At 40.2% G+C, this 16,788-nt stretch overlaps 2 protein-coding genes across 4 annotated transcripts in view; one reads left to right on the top strand and one right to left on the bottom strand.

Annotated features, from left to right (window-relative positions):
- The window catches only part of parpbp (PARP1 binding protein), a 14,433-nt gene extending 8,855 nt beyond the window's left edge, over positions 1-5,578 (bottom strand). For 2 of the 3 annotated variants that reach the window (XM_051891197.1, XM_051891199.1), the window contains exons 1-6: positions 4,123-4,290; positions 3,726-3,897; positions 2,884-3,117; positions 2,664-2,774; positions 385-555; positions 117-271 (exon numbers count right to left, since the gene is read on the bottom strand). In XM_051891197.1, the coding sequence (XP_051747157.1) occupies positions 117-271; positions 385-555; positions 2,664-2,774; positions 2,884-3,117; positions 3,726-3,875 (821 nt within the window). In that variant the 5' untranslated portion in view covers positions 3,876-3,897; positions 4,123-4,290. Of the gene's footprint in view, positions 1-116; positions 272-384; positions 556-2,663; positions 2,775-2,883; positions 3,118-3,725; positions 3,898-4,122; positions 4,291-5,433 lie in introns of those variants that run through there. The other variant, XM_051891198.1, reaches the window with a different exon arrangement.
- Positions 4,803-16,788, top strand: nup37 (nucleoporin 37). The gene is made up of 10 exons (XM_051891200.1): positions 4,803-4,915; positions 5,291-5,495; positions 8,033-8,157; positions 9,482-9,554; positions 9,911-10,005; positions 15,463-15,553; positions 15,707-15,888; positions 16,287-16,337; positions 16,421-16,514; positions 16,593-16,788. Exons 2-10 carry the CDS (start codon positions 5,340-5,342, stop codon positions 16,704-16,706), a joined length of 981 nt encoding a protein of 326 aa, XP_051747160.1. The 5' UTR covers positions 4,803-4,915; positions 5,291-5,339; the 3' UTR covers positions 16,707-16,788.

Raw genomic sequence — 16,788 nt, 5'->3', positions numbered from 1 at the left:
AGGTAGTATTCCATTCTGAACACAGCAGATGTCTTGAATCTACATTGTAGCTGTAGATATTTGCCAATGTTGGACAAAGTTCCTATAGAGTTGTCAAATAAAGCATGAGAGCATACCTTGGATTGGGGGTTTCTCCTAAAACGTCTTGACACTGGTCGACAAAATTGAGAAACTCCAATAAACCCTTTATGTGCTTCCTTAAGGGGTGAGATTCAGGTGGGGCGTACCCTTTCCCTCCCAGCTGTATGGCCCTGACAAACGATGTCACTGTCTGAACATATAAAAAGGCAATTAATTAGCATTCATATTAGGTTTAAAATGATGTGTAGTTAAACAAAAATGTGAATTTATCCTTTTGAAAAGTACAAGCAATTGCAAATTCACCAAGAAAAGAGATGAGGCGTTGTTGCATGCAGCATGTCTCAGGTCAGTAAAGGCGATGTGGCCCAGAGAGCGATTAGGGTTGTCCAGGGTGTACGCGAGGGCCAGATCATTCTTAGAGTTCACCAGAAGGCTCAAGTAAGAACAGAAAACTCTCCTGATAACTCTCTGTATCTGAAAAAAAAAAAAAAAAAAAAAAAAAAAAAAAAAGTTGAACAACAACTTAACAGGATAATTGGGATTGTACTAAAACGCATATGTTAATTGAAAGAGTAAATGGTTTGTTTGTTTTTTAACAGGAACAGTTCATACTCTTCCGTTCTGCAATACTGATGAGTCAGTTAGCGGACTTGGACTCATGTTGTATAGAGGACGGGCTTTTTCCACAACCCCTTAAGCTTAAACAGGCCAGGCTCATAAACTTCATCACCCCCAGTATTACAGTGGCAAAGCCCAGCGTCTACTTGCACATAAATCAGAGCCCAGCAGAGCAGCTGTGAACCGAACTGGGCAAGAGTAGCAGTAGTTTCAACACACTATACAAAGTGCTTTTAAAACATCCTGTTCTCATTTCTCGATTCTGAATGATTCGATATTCATGTTCTTCTGAATAAGAGGCACATCCCAGGGTGTGAAATTTAACAGGAAACAAAAGGGAGAATGACAGCCAGGAAAAGAAAACTAGAGTAAGATCTCGACATCAAATCAAAAGTGCCAGAATCAACATTAACTGACCCTTTGTTAAGCTCCGCCCTCCTTAGTTACTTTCGCAAGGTCCAATAAGCTTTAAAATGTTCCATAGGATACTGATATGCTGATTAATTGTGCCAATAATGCCAGTTAATTGTAAATGTTTGTCATTTGAGGTTATTGGACAATCTAATATATCTATCCATCTAATGGGAGTTACATTTCAAACCAGGTCAGCCTTTTCAAAAGTGTATATATAAATACAGGGGTTGGACAATGAAACTGAAACACTGGCCAATATAGTGTTGGAGGATTCATCCCTATGTATGCTCGGCCTGGTGGCCAATCTTCACGGATTTTACATTCCATCAGTAAGAGCAGAGTGTGAATGTTAAATTAGTAGAGCAATAGCACAGCTGTACATAAAATATTGCAATCCACACAATATAATGAGAGACATATCAAAGTTCAAAAGAGGACAATTTGCTGGTGCGCATCTGTGACCAGGACAGCAAGTATTTGTGGTGACTCGAGAGCTATGGTATCAAGGGTAATGTCAGCATAACACCAGGTAAGATGAACCACATCCAACAGGAGTAACACAAGAGGAAGCTGTCTGAAAGGGATGTCCAGGTACTAACCTGGATTGTATCCAAAAAAAAAAAAAAAACAGCTGCCCAACTCACTACAGAAATAAATGCGCAACTCAACTCTCCTGTTTCCACCAAAACTGTTTATCGGGAGCTCCAAAGTGTCAATATTCATGGTCAGGCTGCTATAGCCAAACCTTTGGTCACTTGTGCCAATGCCAAAAGTCGGTTTCATTGGTGCCTACAGTGCAAATCTTGGGCTGTAGACAATGTGAAACATGTATTGTTCTCTGATGAGTCCACCTTCAGAGTTACAGTGTGGAGAAGCCCCAGATCCAGACTGTTGTGTGCCCAGACTGGTGGATCAGTGATGGTTTGGGCTGCAATATCATGACATTCACTACATGTGCTTGATGGGCGCATCACTGCCAAGGACACCGAACCATTTTGGAGGACCATGTGCACATAATAGTTTCAGCATGATAATGCACCAATACACACAGCAAGACTTGTGACAGAATGGCTTGAGCACGAAAGTAAAGTTGAACATCTCCCATGGCCTGCATAGTTACCAAATCTAAAAATTTTTGAGCCAGTTTGGGGTATTTTGGAGGATAAAATGTTTTCCTCCACCAGCATCACATAGTGGCCACTGTTCTGGAATCTGTCATTTCCAAGACAAATTGATGCTGTATTGGCTGCAAAAGGACAGCTACACCATACTAATAAGTGATTGTGGTGTTTCAGTTTCATTGTCAAATCCTGTAATTATGTATAAACTGTGTAAATAAATGTTTATTAAATATATATATATGAATATACCATGTTAGAATTTAACATGTACATAAGTAAATAGAGAAAATGTTATTTGTCTTGCTTAAATTGTGTGTTCATCTCATTTGCTGTCATAAAATGGTAGGAATAAGATCCACAACAAAAAAATAAAACAAAATAAAATATACAACACTTATTCTTGTCTCATGTTAATCCTACCACAGTTACCTGTGGACTACAGATTCCAGCCTTGTTAGATGGAGTTGCGGGACACACAGGAAGAGATTCCATTTTTTCCAAACTCTCCTTTTCACCAATGAGAAACTGAAACAGCTGCATCTAGATATCAAGATAAGACTGCAGATTAAAGAATGCACCAGAGATTAAAGATCTTTCAGAGAGACGACTGAAAGAACAACCAAATCTGAGGCCTACTGGCAGCACTCACCGCGGTTAGGGGCTCCTCAGGGTCCTCATTTATCCGAAGCTCCTTGAACATAATGAAGACGTCAATCAAGTCCACAGTATTTGTGCGTTTCAAAAAGCAGTCATACTCTTTTCGGATGAGGTCATAGTTTTGTGGAAGAGGGATATCGTTGTGGGATAGCTGGAGCTTATCCAGAAGGAAGTATTTCCAGGCAGCCAAGACTTCACTCAAAGCAACACCAAAGTCCCCATATTCCTGTCAGGAGCAGAGCAAACACAGGGACAAGCATATTACGCACAACCGGTCAACAGAAAATGTACAGATACAGAACAAAATGTATGATTCAAACTTGTGTGACTCATTCTTTTTCCTATTGCTACATGTATAAAGCTGAATTTTCATCAGCCATTACTCCAGTGTCACATGATCCTGATAAATTATTCTAATCTGGTATTTTGCAGCTCAATAAACCTTTCTTCTTATTATCAATGTTTAAAACAGTTGTGCTGCTTAATATTTTTATGGAAACTGATTTTTTTTTTTTTTTTTCCCCAGGACTCATCAATCTGTGATATAAATTCAAAAGAACAGCATTTATTCAACTCTTTTGTAACATTATAGATATCTTTACGTAACTTTTGATCAATGTAATGTATCCTTTCTGACTAAAAGTACTCATTTCTTTTTAAATCTTACTTGCCCCAAACGTTTGAACAGTAGTGTATGCATTTACAGACCTGGGAGATCCAAAATTTCGTGCTTGGTGACTTTAAAAATCATTAATTATTTGCAAAAAATAATAACCCAGATTCTCAAGATGTGGAATAAGTCTTTAAACAAAATTTCTAACAATGCAACATTACCTGCTTGTTGACCCCAGCCATAGCAAGTTGCAAGACCATCAGCATCCCATCAGCCCCTTGAATGGTGGTCCTCTCAGAGTCCAACACCCTGTGACATTCTCTCCTGAAGACCCTGGTCATTGTTCTCAGGCTTTCCTCCATAACCACCATTATTCAATCTTTACAAAATCTTCTACAGGGCCAGAAAATTGAGCAGGTCAGCAACAAAATGATTATGAGCAGACAGCAGAACATACATGCAACCCAGCCAGCATCACATATATCTTTCCAACTCTACCACTGAGCTAGAACAGAAAGTCCAAAGACATCAAGCAAATCACAATAATAGTCAGGAACAAGAGGAGCCCCTTTGCACTTTATTAGGAACAGAACCTTCAAACCTCTTATGTCAACTTACCAACACTGATATTTAGACGCGTCCTAGGTCTCTAACGTGAAACATATGGGAAAACAGACGCCAGTAAATGTAAGTTATTATAAACTGGTGCGCTGCCTGTAAATTTAAATCCACATGCCAGGACGCCTGGACCAATCACAGAGCGCGATGAGTTGGCCACGCCCCGCCAAACAGGAAGTCAAAAGCACAACGGAACAGTCCCGTTTTCTTTCAAACCGAGGTGCGTATCAGTGTTGATTGTTGACAAGAAAAGAAATAAAACTGGTGATGTGGAAGAATATGAGAGTTACATAAACACAGTTTATGAGTGCAGGGGCAGGACATTTCCCCTGGGCTATAAATCGGAGAGAATGAGAAGAGAAATCAACAAACACTCCTTTTACTCCTTACTGGCAATAAACTAAAGCATTAATCATTGCGTTTTACATTTATTTATATCGTTTGTGCATTTTTTAAGCATATCCACAATAATAAGAACAGTAAAACATTTAGCATGTACAAATGTATGATTATTTATAAGTTAATCAAATATAAATAAACTTGTGCAGGGGTAAAATTGCTATTTACAATAAATTACATAAAGACGTGCATTAATACATCTTTTACTTTTTCGAATGATGCAAAATTCTTTTCTGATATTTATATGGGCCTGCGTCACGATTGCGTCACTAACCTGGAAGAAAACAAACACGATCACGTGACCAGAAAGCGCGCTGAGAACAAGCAAGCCTCGCATGTGTCCTGTGCACGAGCTCACTCATTCGATCAGACGATCTTCATAAAGTTATCCCAGGTTTGTCGTATAAACTATAAAGCAATAATATTTATTTTCATGTGCATGAATCGGCTAGACTCGTTGCACATCAGTGTGATCTCTGATCTGACAGAAGTGTAACGTTAGTTTACTAACAACTTCGACAATGAAATGTATGGAGAGCGTAAAAAATAAATCGTTATGTATTAATTGTTACATAACATAAGGTGCAGTAGAGATTAAGTTCTAGAGTTTATTATTTTTGAAGATTTTTTTTTTTTTTTTTTTTTTGAATGAGTATCTACACAGCACACATTTCATCCTATTACAGCACATCAGATATAATACTTAATGTACTTTTGTTAACCGTTACGGCATTTTCATTTTGTTTTTCCCTTGTTACTTGTCATTTAGAAGGGAAAGTAACTCCTTTTCATCCAAATAAAGACTCTTTTGATGGAAGATGCCAGATGATACAGTTCGCTCTGCATCCTACACAGTGCCCTGCGAGGACTATGTACATGTAGTGGAGTTCAGTCCATATGACTGTGGCTCACCTGCGTCGCTCCTGGCGTATGGAGGAAATCAGTATGTGGTTGTGGGCACTTGTCGTTTTAAGGTAAGAACAGTGCTCTATAATCTATAACCTTCTCCTGGAGATCTACCTCACTAAAATCCATCTCCCCCACACCTGTCTATGATTTGAACATCGGTGAACTGGTTCAGGTGTATTTGATCACAGGTGAAACAAAACATCCTAAATAGTTTTCAAGATAACTAATCTCGAATACTATTTATGGTGGATAGTATGCGGATGCAAGGTGGACAAAAGCACAAGCAGTTTTACTGACAAAACATCCATGCTTACATGAAATTCGGGGGGGCTGTTTAGAACGGATTACTAACATACTGCAGTATACTCTTTAATTTTTTAAAGGCACAATATGTAGGATTTTTGTATTAAAATATCCAAAAACCACTAGAACAATGTTGTATATTTTATTGACTTGTGTACTTGCATTATCCTAAATGTTTCCAAGAATGTTTAAATCCAGAGAAATAAGCAATTTTAACCAGGACACAGACCCTGTCCGTGCGTCGCCAATCAATGACATTATACCCGCGTTAACCTTGATTTCCGGTTTTATTTTGTAGAAACCATGGAAACACCAAAGACGTTTTAATATATTATGTGTTTTATTAGACAGGTGATCAACTGTTTGGATACATTCATTGACAGAAAACTAATCATTGTTATATAGCTCAACACAGGAAGTCTTATTGTTTAAATCTCGTTTTCTTAATTTACAGCGAGCATCATGTTTTACCATGCCTAATATCGATCTAGCTTACTGCAGTGTGCAACAAGTGTCTCACAGTAGCCACCGACCGAACACACAGAGTAGTATTATAACAGCTTTCAACACACAAATGTATCTAATATGAGAAAACAGCGCTGCGTTACCCCACGTACGCATGACCGGAAGAAGCGGAAGCGGCGACTGCGGCATAATAAAAGCTCCACTGCTCTCGAGCCGTGTGTCGCGCTTGTCTCTTATTAGCAATCGCTCCAGCGGCCTCGTTCCGCTCCAACGGCTTTCAGCCACACCCTGCTTCATACTACAGTAATGTTAATAGATCTTTAATACATTAGCTCATCAATGAATATGATTTCTGCCCAAGTCTCGTTGGATTCTTTTCCACCGTCTGAAGACAACACCTCCCATTATTCCGCAAAATCAAGGTGTCATCAAGCTATGCCTTTGTTTTGAATAAGCGACCTCTAGTGGCAAAAAATACGGAGCCCCGGACATGACATGCAGGAAAAAAATAGTAGGCTAAATCGTGCGCATGATTTACTAATTCGTTCCCTCGATTTACTAAATCGTGCGCACAATTTAGTAAATCGAGGGAACGAATTAGTAAATCGTGCGCACGATTTTATTTTTTTTCTTGCATGTCATGTGCGGGGCTCCGTAAAAAAATTACATATTGCGTTTTTAAATGGTTTGTAAAACCAAGGCGTCAAGACTCCTTACTATGGTCCTGTTAACAAATTCAAAAAACTTTCCTAAAAGGATCACTTCCTACTGACCGCCATTTTGCAACCAATTATAAGTTGCATATCGAATGTAAATGTCATTATTTAATATTATATATATTATGTTTGAAATAAATGATTTACTCACCCTCAAGCCATCCTAGGTGTATATGACTATCTTCTTGGCTAGTTATTTGAATTTATAAAGTTTTAAATATGGATATTTTTCTTACAAAAACGCTTCGCTTCAGAAGGCCTTTAATAACCCCCTGGACTCATGGATTACTTTTTTATGGATGGATGCATTATTTTTGGCTTCAAAACGCAGGCCCTCATTCACAACCATTGTTAAGGATATTTCTAAATAAATCTCTGATTGTGTTCGTCTGAAAGAAGATAGTCATATACACCTAGGATGGCTTGAGGATGAGTAGATCATGGGATAATTTTAATTTTTGGGTGATCTATTCCTTTAAAAGCATTATATTGCTTTGTTCATTGATCACGCAAGAAATGAATGATCAATTTTAATACATTTATGGGAGTTATGGGGTATAGTATTGTATACTACATATTTTGGCAAAAGTAGTGGGTTGTCTAGAAAATTTAGACATTCAGAAATGTGCATAATAGCTGCATCCGAATATGCATACTTCCCTTCTCTATAGAAGGCAAAAAACAGTGTGAAAATAGTGTGTCCGAATTTACAGTATTCATAAAACAGTAGGCAAAATCAATTTACTATCATATTAGGCTACAGGATAGGATTTGTGAATGGCAGTGAAGCCATGCTGTAGGTCACATAACGTTTGTAGTACATCTGGATTGCATTCAAACTAAAGACATTCATATTACATAAAATATACTTTTAACTGTGGCAAAGTAAGTGCTTATTCAAACGAAGTACCTTCTCAGAGAGTATGCATTTGCAGATGCAGCCAAAGTACATAGTACGCATCTAAAGAAATAGTATACTGTTCCATATCGATCTATAAAAGAAAACAATGACATTTTTACCAGGATTGTGCCTATCCAACAGATTGTCTTGTCTGTGTGTCAGCATTTGAGTGATGGTGCATTAAAGTGATGAAGCCTAGTGATTTGTATTTGTGCAGGAGGAAGACACAGAAGTCGAGGGTGTAGAATTCACCTCTTTGCAAGTGTTCATGCACGGAGTACGTGTGGATGCCATCGCATGGAGCCCTGAAACCTGTCTGGACAAGCTCCCTCTGGTCATCAGGTACGGCTTTGAACATGTACTGCTTTTTTATGCAGGGGTGAAACCGAATGAAACTGATGGATTATAATGTGACATTGTGTTTGTAATAGAAGATGTGGAATTATGATGATCTATGGAAGGAGCACAGGTCTTGATGCCAGACACCATACAGTTAATCTACAGCCGGGTTTTCCTTCACTTCATTAGAGGCTCAGACACAGCATATGATAATTGATTTATTTTACCGCACAAATCCTGATATTCTTTTAAATGTTAGATAAATATGCTTTCTCTGTATTGCACTATTGAATTTCCCTTCCTAATTGATGTCTGAGTCAATTGCGATATTTGAGAGTTGAGATATTTTACCACACATGCACAAACATACTCATTTTTGTTCAAATAAATGTGCTTTCTCAGAATATGTTTTTATCACTGAGAGACCCATTTTCCAGGGGTCAATTCATTACCAAGATTTGTATGTTCATGTCAAGCAGTGGAAAGTGTCTGTCACAGCTATAGTTTGATCTGGTTTGTATCAAGAGTCTAATAAGATGTTGTCAGTCTGACATATTCTTCCTTAAGCTGTGAACTTGGGAGTGTTCTGCTCCCGGTGGGGAAGTTTCCTGTAGCTTTAGCAGCATGGGAAGGGCAGAGTTATTTCCTGGCCATGCTGTGGTCAGGGCGGAAGGTGTAGCATGCTTAACTGTGTGCGCTGCCCCTTGTTTGGGTTTATTTTCTTCTTCACTGTAGGTGTACCTCTTGGGAACGGCGTACTAGAGATCTTATTAAGGTTTCCTGGGCGTGTGGGTTGACACCGAGTCAGAGGTTATTGACAGGTTGACTGGTTGCCTGCTGGTACTGCTGGCATGGAAATGATTGGTACCGTTGTGATGTTACGCCATCTGCGCAGCAATCTAGCCAAAAACAACTCACAAATGAACATGTTGATAGAGCTTTGTGATTGTAATTGGACCTTTTGTGGCAAGAACTCGTGTGATTCTTATTTGTTAGAAGATGTAAGAAGATTTTGTGTCTGTGTGTGGTATAGTAACATTAAAATGTGCGTGCGATTCTCTAACTGAAAGTGTTTTTCTTGTCAGAGGTGAGTTAGTGTAATTGTGTGAATAATTGCTGCTGCTGATTAGTGGCAGAGATGTTTTATTAGGTTTGGTTGGATTTTGAACAGACAAATGTGAAAGTGGCGTGATGAAATTCTGACTTTAGTTGTTTGTCTTTAACATTTTTAATCTCTCCAGTGTTTTATCTTCTGACTGTGGTTTATTACACACCCACGAACATGATGCAGTGCTTTATTTTATCATTTTTTTTCTTCCCGTTTCAGGTTGTGCACCGCTGCGGCAGACAGAAAAATCAGGCTATGGACATCCGAACTCCAGAACAGCTGTGACGTAAAGGTAGCTCATTCATGTTGAATATACACAATTTATTCACAATAATTTTGCTGGTAATATAAAATTAAGTGATATGTCAATATCGAAATGATTTTAATGCGCTTTTAATTGGCTGTTAAACTTCAGTAAGAAAAATGGTGCTTAAGTTCCATGAATCAGGTCTGAATCGATTCAAATGAAAGGTCGGTTTAACTATCCATGAGCATCACCACTCAAAAAGTCTGAAAAATATCAATATATGATCAAGGCATTGACTGTACACCCATTCATCTGTATGGAAAAGTTTGTCTTTGTCCTCGGCTGACTTGTTCACTGTATGAATGTTGTATTCGAATTCTTTGATTTCTTGTGTTGCCTAGGTGATGGAAGGCCACACCAGCTACATTAATCATCTAGTGTTTGAGCCTGCAGAGGGAAAGCAAATAGCCTCTGTCAGCGATGACCACACTTGCAGGTTAGTTGCACTTTAGTCCGAGTGTATGAGTGTGAGAAAGCGAAAATATGTGTGTGTGTGTGTGAGTGTGTTCTGTTCTCTGTTAATGATGCAGAAAGTCTTGACCAAATTTCCACACTGAAACCCGACACTAAACACAACACGGCTTGCCGTTGCTTTGCGTAAGCGTCAACCGCCACTTGCTCGCACAGTTTTTCTAAGTAATTGGTTAAACGTGGAAATCCAATCAGTAGCCATGGCTTTTCCTCTCCACGGCCACAGTTAACGAGCTCCTTGAATGTGGCCCCACCAATCAGCCACTGAGGTAAGTGCGGTTTCTTGGCAGTCAGAGGTAATGTAAGAGAGCACTCCTGGAGTCTCGGGTCTTCCCTTTTGCGTCAGAACCATGTAACTGACACACCTGGATGTTGCAGCGCTGTGGCCTGCCACAACTCAATGGCCCGGCTTTAGTCTTCCCAGCTTGCAAACCTTAATGGCTTCAAGGTGGATGAGGACCAAGACAGTAGTTTTCCTTCTAGACATCCAAATTTCAGCAACTGGATCCTTTATGGAGACCTTGCCATGACAGTTTTATGGTATACGTCTTAAAGTTTGGAAGGTGTAACTATGCTTTCTCAACATGGTCAGGTGATTTTGCCATTTCTGTGCCATTGGCTTAAAGATATTACATCCTTTTAATATTAACCATCATCTTCCCCATCAGCAAGCTTGAAGCTCTGCTCTAAATCCAGTACATTTCTTGATGCACGCAGCGCCAGTGTCAGCATATGACCCCATGTCAGCACTGACCCATTGCGTTGCGATAATGTTTTCATACACTCATCATAGCGGTGGTGCGTCATTGAGAATAAGAGTGCTCTGGGTCCATCGCTCTCCTCGCAGCTGTTTTATTGATGTTGGTGGAGCTTCAGGCTGTGATGAAAGGAGGAATCGCTGATCTTTATCACAGTCGGGGTGAGACTGTTTCAGTTTGCAGCTTCGGCAATAATGGGCTTCTTCTCTGCTGGATCCTGGATGTACTGAAATCCCTTTTGTAATCCCTAACACCCCTAAGACTGGCTCAGTTAGACTCGGCTTATTATTTTGATTAAATAATAACCATTTCTTATGAATAAATCATGGCCCACCCGACAGCACAGTAAGGTGCAAACCACTGCAGTTACCATATATTACTAATCCTGAACTGCCAGCTCGAATGAGAGATTTGATATCATGATTTGAGATTTGGTGTTTCGTTGTGGTCTTGCTCATAAGGAAAACAGCCAAATGTTACCCATTGTGCCCTCCAAAACCATACTTAACACATGCCCGTCAGAATTTAGATGCAGATATTTGATATATGTTGCTTTGGTCAGTAGATTTTGTGTCAGAGATAGTGCGTTTGGTGGGAGAGGAGAGGGGCCACTGAAGGGATCGAAGCAGGAAACATCCGCCATAAGCCTCAGTCTCCCTCTCCTGTGGAGCCAGAGAAAACAGTAGAGCGCTCCATCTGCAGAAAGATTTAAATTCTGTCACGTTGAGAAAATATGGGACGCAGGAGGAACAGCGAGGTGGAACAAGAGAAAGATCAGGTTAATGTTAGAGAAAGAGTGAACCTTTTCCAGTCAGGCCACACAAACTGTGCTTTTGATACAAATGTGGCTTTCAGCTGGAATGTTTTTGCGTGCATGACACCTTTTCACCTTTTCTATTCAGCAGCATAAGTTTGGGATGCTGGTCACCAGAATGGGATGCTAGTATGGTGGTGTCCATACAATGGTTCTTAACTTGCTTATCCAGCAAGCCTCAGTTGGTCTGCAGCCTTATCAGAAAGCATGGAAATTCATCGTGTTCTTTCACATAGGTATTTAAGCTTTATCTTTCCTGCCTTTTAAGATATTGCCATTGAGGGTTAATTAACCACCTCAATCTTAGAATCGAGCAGTTTCAGATCTCCTCTAGTGTTACGCAATTCTCTGTGTGTGTGCCGAGGAAAGAGTGCAACTTGTTTCCTTTGATAACTGTTGGGAGTGCAGGTAACACAAGGAAATGCTGAGTTGACAGAGTTCACTGTAGGAGAATAGGGCATACCTGCAGTTCTAGAGTATGAGAAGTAATGCAAGGAGTGTTCTGTTGTATAGAAAAGTGGTTTGATCCAAAATAGAACATCATAAGTAACTAATTTGAAACTTAGGTAGCAACTCCACTTGACACTCGAATAGCACTGTGCATAATCGGCACAGGAGATTTGACTACAAATTGAGTCTAATAGTGCAGCGCAGGGAGTTCCAGTCCTGCTCCTAGAGGGTCACCTTACAGGTGTGTTGGCGCAGGCTGGAGTTAAACTCTGCAGGAAGATGGTCATCCAGGTTTGGACAAACCCGCAATAGAGTTTGGCTTTACTATGCTGCAAAACTGATTACCCAATATTTCTCATCTAAGGATACATTTGATGCTGTCTTAAAATTTGACTGACAAAAGGTACCTCGGAAGGCAGCAACATGTTGCTGCTTACGGTTTTGAACCACCTTCCAAAGGTGCGTGTGATGCCATAAAAGACTGTCTATACTGTCAGAAGAAATGTGCAAAAATGGTACCTTTAGAGGTGCAACAACTTGTTACTGGGGCAGTACCATCAAAGAGCTATGTTTGTACCTTCTATACCCCAAAAGGGTGCATATTAGTACTTTAGAATATGTACCCTAAAGCAGTGGTTCCCAACCATGTTCCTGGAGGCCCCCCAACAGTGCATATTTGCATTCCTTTGTCTGACACACCCAATTCAGATCTTGGAGTCGCTATAATGAGCTGATGACCTGAATCAGATGTGTTTAATTGAGGAAACATGCAAAATGTGCAGTGCTTGGGGGCCTCCAGGAACATGGTTGGGAACCATTGCCCTAAAGGTATGCACTCTTATGGTACTACTATGAACCAGCTCACTAGGTTTTGAAACTAAGCCAGTATATTCTATAAAGTGAGTCTGGTGATGATGGCTGTTTTTGGGTTAGTTTTGTCCACCAGTTTCTGTGTGAGGTTTTAAACTTTTCATTCCCTTCATGATTGATAAACTATACTAAACCACAAAAAAGTCTCATTTTGGCTGCCGAGAACACCTGAATGTAAACAAAACTATTAACACTGTTGTTTTAAACGGTCAGGTCAGAACTGTTATTCATATCATATTTGACAAGGAATTAGCCCCTGACCTGGTCACCACCATAAATGTTTGTTTCAACAGTTCTTAACTCAATTTCAGCATTTCTCACCCCTACCCCATCCTAAAAATCACATTGCATGCTCAGCTCAGCTTCCCGGTTGTGCAGTGTGGGAAAACACAGACAAGCCAGACAGACCCTCCCCTTGTTTTCCCTCTTAGATCTTCCGTGACTTCAAACACTTCCATCTCTTTCAACTCGGATTGTACATGGCTGTTGCGTGTTATCCCACAATGCTGCGTCAGTCATTGAAGAGCCTTACGCAATAGCAGTAGCACATTGTCTGTGATGCTTCCCACTTTTTTGTGTGCTTAGTGTCTTAATCCTCATTTGGCATTGTCAGGGTTGTAGAGAGCTGACTTTTCGCCTTCTTGAATACCCTGGCAGTTGTCAGGGCTGGCGGTTTTGCGTGCAATTGAACTCTTGCTTGGCGAGGGGTTCTGAGTAAAGGGGTTTTAACCATGTTTGTGTGGTGTGGTCTGAAACCTCACTCAAAGGAGCTTGATCAGAGCAGAGATGCCCCAGACGAGGGGAGACAGTTCAGGAGTTCCTGGCAAATGTGTTGGACAGAGCTTAGGTGCTTACAAAGACCCCTGTCTGGGAGCTGTTGAGCATGAGGCATGTCCTCCAAGTACCGCCCAGCTGAAGATATTAATCTGCCCAACTGCACGGTTGACATTCAGACAGGCTTTGGAGTGCTTTTGGCCTTCATTTGATGAAGACTTCTCAATGACCTCATCAACCAAGCGGTTGTGCGTCTTTCCTATTAATGGAAGGCTTCTTTTTTTTTTTCCCCCTCTCTTTCTCTTCCCCCCACGCTTTCCCAGAAAACCTCCATAGTTTCAACTCATTTGAGGGAACTTGTGGTTCTCTTCACTCGGGCCTCTGTAATGTGGTAAACCCAAGATCTGATCTCCAGTAAAACCATCCAGAATCTGATCTCCAGTCTTCTCCATCCAAATGATTTATTGCGTCTGCTTGCAGGCCTCTTGCTGTATCTGTACTTGCCCTAGCTTGCCTTCACTAACTTCAAGAAGCAGATTTGGAGTGAAAGTCTTCTGTGCCTTGGAAGAAAAGACTGGGAGGTATTGGCAGTCCTGCTTCTCAGTGGAACTCCAGGTCAGCTGCAGGCAAGGGTTCCTGTAGTTCAAAATGGTGCTAGCAACTCCAAGGTCATAGGTTTGATTCCCAAGGAACACAGTTACTGATAAAATGTACACCTTGATTGAAGCCCTGAAATGATAGTGTATCACTACTGTCTACTCATCTATAGGTTGAAATCTTGCCGAAATCCACATCTATTGAAGTTGTATTCAGACTCTGTAGTCTTCAGTCATCCTGTTGTTTTATTGTAGGTTAGTGGTTTGTGGTCTTTCGTTGGCAGGAAGTTATTTTTAGCATCTGTCTTTTTTTTTTCTGTGTGCCTAATTGAGCTCTTATTGGGATTATGCTGCTTTTGATTAGTGTCCTGTTTCTGACAGCTCTTTTTTTAGTTTGTGCGTGCCTTTGAAAGGGTAAGAACCAAGAACACATGAGGACAGGGCTGATGTAATAACCCATTTATGACCTCAGTCTTTTTTCCTGTTGCTGGCTTATTTCCTCTGTTAATGTGACCTCCAACTTTATTGCACCGCTTATAATTTGGATTAAATTGTGAATTTCTTAAAGTCCTCATGAAATCAAAATTGTCCCTATCTACTTTGTTAGCGGACATTACTAGTCTTGTGGCGAATTAATCCGAGCAAATTAATACACAGAAAAAAATGTGTTTGTCGTGGTAATCTTTAATCAAAATCTATAAAAATTTGCTTCCGCTCTGGAATGGCGTTCCTTCTCTGAGGACATCAGTTTGACGGTTTGGGTTGAATATCCTTAACCACTCCCCTCCAACCGTCAGTCTGCTATGAGTGAGTTTCTGCTATATTCCGTTTCACTTGGAAATATGTCACAACACTAAAGTAAAGTCGGTTTCAACTTCCTGTTCACGGAGACTTTAACACCGGAAACTAAAATGGGGAAAAAACGAAAAAGAACGTCCACATAGTTAAAAGTGCACATGGCTTGTTTCACTCCATAGTAGATTTTCTAGAGACTTTATCCCTGTTTTTCATGTAAAATTTAACCTACACAATGTTTTGATCAAAGTATTATCTTTTGGCCATCATTCAGCATAGATTTTGTGGTTAAATTATGTTCACATAAATCATCTCTGCATTATTGTATTTTCCTGAAGATTATATTGTTGCTTTCCTTCCTGAAGAGTGTGGGATCTTGATGGTAATGAAACCACTTCATTCAGACTGCGTTCCCCTGGTGTAAGCGTCTGTTGGCACCCCGAGGACATCTGTAAGGTCAGTAACAGAAGTCTGACAAAGAACTAATGTGTAATTTTATTTCATAACATTCACTCTTTCAATGTAATTTTGAGTTCCAGATTGTCAGTGTGGTTTCAGACTTAAGGATCCCACTACCAAAATAAATCAATACATCTTTGTTTGATACAGTTGATGGTGGCAGAGAAGAAAGGCACTATACGGTTCTATGATCTTGTTACACAACATGCCATTCTGTCTCTGGACAGCGGGCAGATGCCGCTCATGTCAGCTGACTGGTGTCTCACAAACACTATTAAGGTTGGAGCTGTGGTGGCCAATGATTGGGTGATCTGGGACATTACCCGCTCCAGGTAAACACAACTTTGTTTCTGTGGTCAACGTCATCGTTAATGGTTTGTTATGTTTGTGCAGTGAGTTGCTTTTAAAGCAGAAATGTTTTGTGTGGTCAGCATGACCCAGGCATATTGTCTGCTGTCTCCCCTGTTCTACTTAATTTAGTTTATCTTTCTGAGAATCAAGATTTTGTCCATAATTTGCAAAACACATCAACTTAGCTAGAGAAAGATACCTGCGTCAAATAAAAAGGCAAATGTAGAGAATCAAGCCTTAAAACCTTTTATAGTCTTACATGAACTCCTCCACACTAAATCACCATAACGACATTCAAATGAGCAGTTATGCTGACCATGATGTAATGTGGGAGTGAATTAAACTGTCTGTAAATGATACTGATGTGTTTTGCCTGTAGTTATCCACTTGAGAAGAGGCCAGCTCATGTTGGCAAGGCTAGGCATTTCAGGTAAATTTTTACTATAGATCAAATCATTCATTATTTGTTGGACTGCGTTCATGACTATAATGCTGGTGGCCTCTCTTCTACAGATGGTCAAGGGCAAATGAGAATCTTTTCGCTACCACAGGCTATCCAGGAAAAATAAACAGTCAGTTATTGGTGCATCATCTGGGCCATCCACAGGTTTGTAAAATGACGTACTTGTCTGTTTATGTGTTACCTACCTACCTCAAGCCTCATGGTACACAATTGTCATTGCAGCCTGTGATGATTGGTTCAGCGTCTGTGGGGGCTGGTCTAAGCTGGCATAGGACACTGCCTCTTTGTGTTGTCGGTGGGGACCGAAAGCTGTTCTTCTGGATGACAGAGATGTAACCTGGATAGAATTCAACTGGAGAGTGTTGCTGTTTTCCTTTTTCAATAAATAAAGTCATATTTTTCATGTGCTGTCACTGTA

Source organism: Ctenopharyngodon idella, chromosome 4 (assembly GCF_019924925.1).
Source record: "Ctenopharyngodon idella isolate HZGC_01 chromosome 4, HZGC01, whole genome shotgun sequence".
Classification (NCBI taxonomy): Eukaryota; Metazoa; Chordata; class Actinopteri; order Cypriniformes; family Xenocyprididae; genus Ctenopharyngodon; species Ctenopharyngodon idella.
The sequence above is the reverse complement of the archived record's forward strand: the minus strand, read 5'-3'. Positions and strand labels throughout refer to the sequence as shown.

Excerpts from the sequence above, each read along its gene's own strand:
- nup37 (XM_051891200.1), top strand. The coding sequence starts at position 5,340 with ATGCCAGATGATACAGTTCGCTCTGCATCCTACACAGTGCCCTGCGAG. Across the intron at positions 5,496-8,032 it reads TGGGCACTTGTCGTTTTAAG|GAGGAAGACACAGAAGTCGA; the intron begins GTAAGAACAGTG and ends GTATTTGTGCAG. Across the intron at positions 15,554-15,706 it reads ACCCCGAGGACATCTGTAAG|TTGATGGTGGCAGAGAAGAA; the intron begins GTCAGTAACAGA and ends TGTTTGATACAG.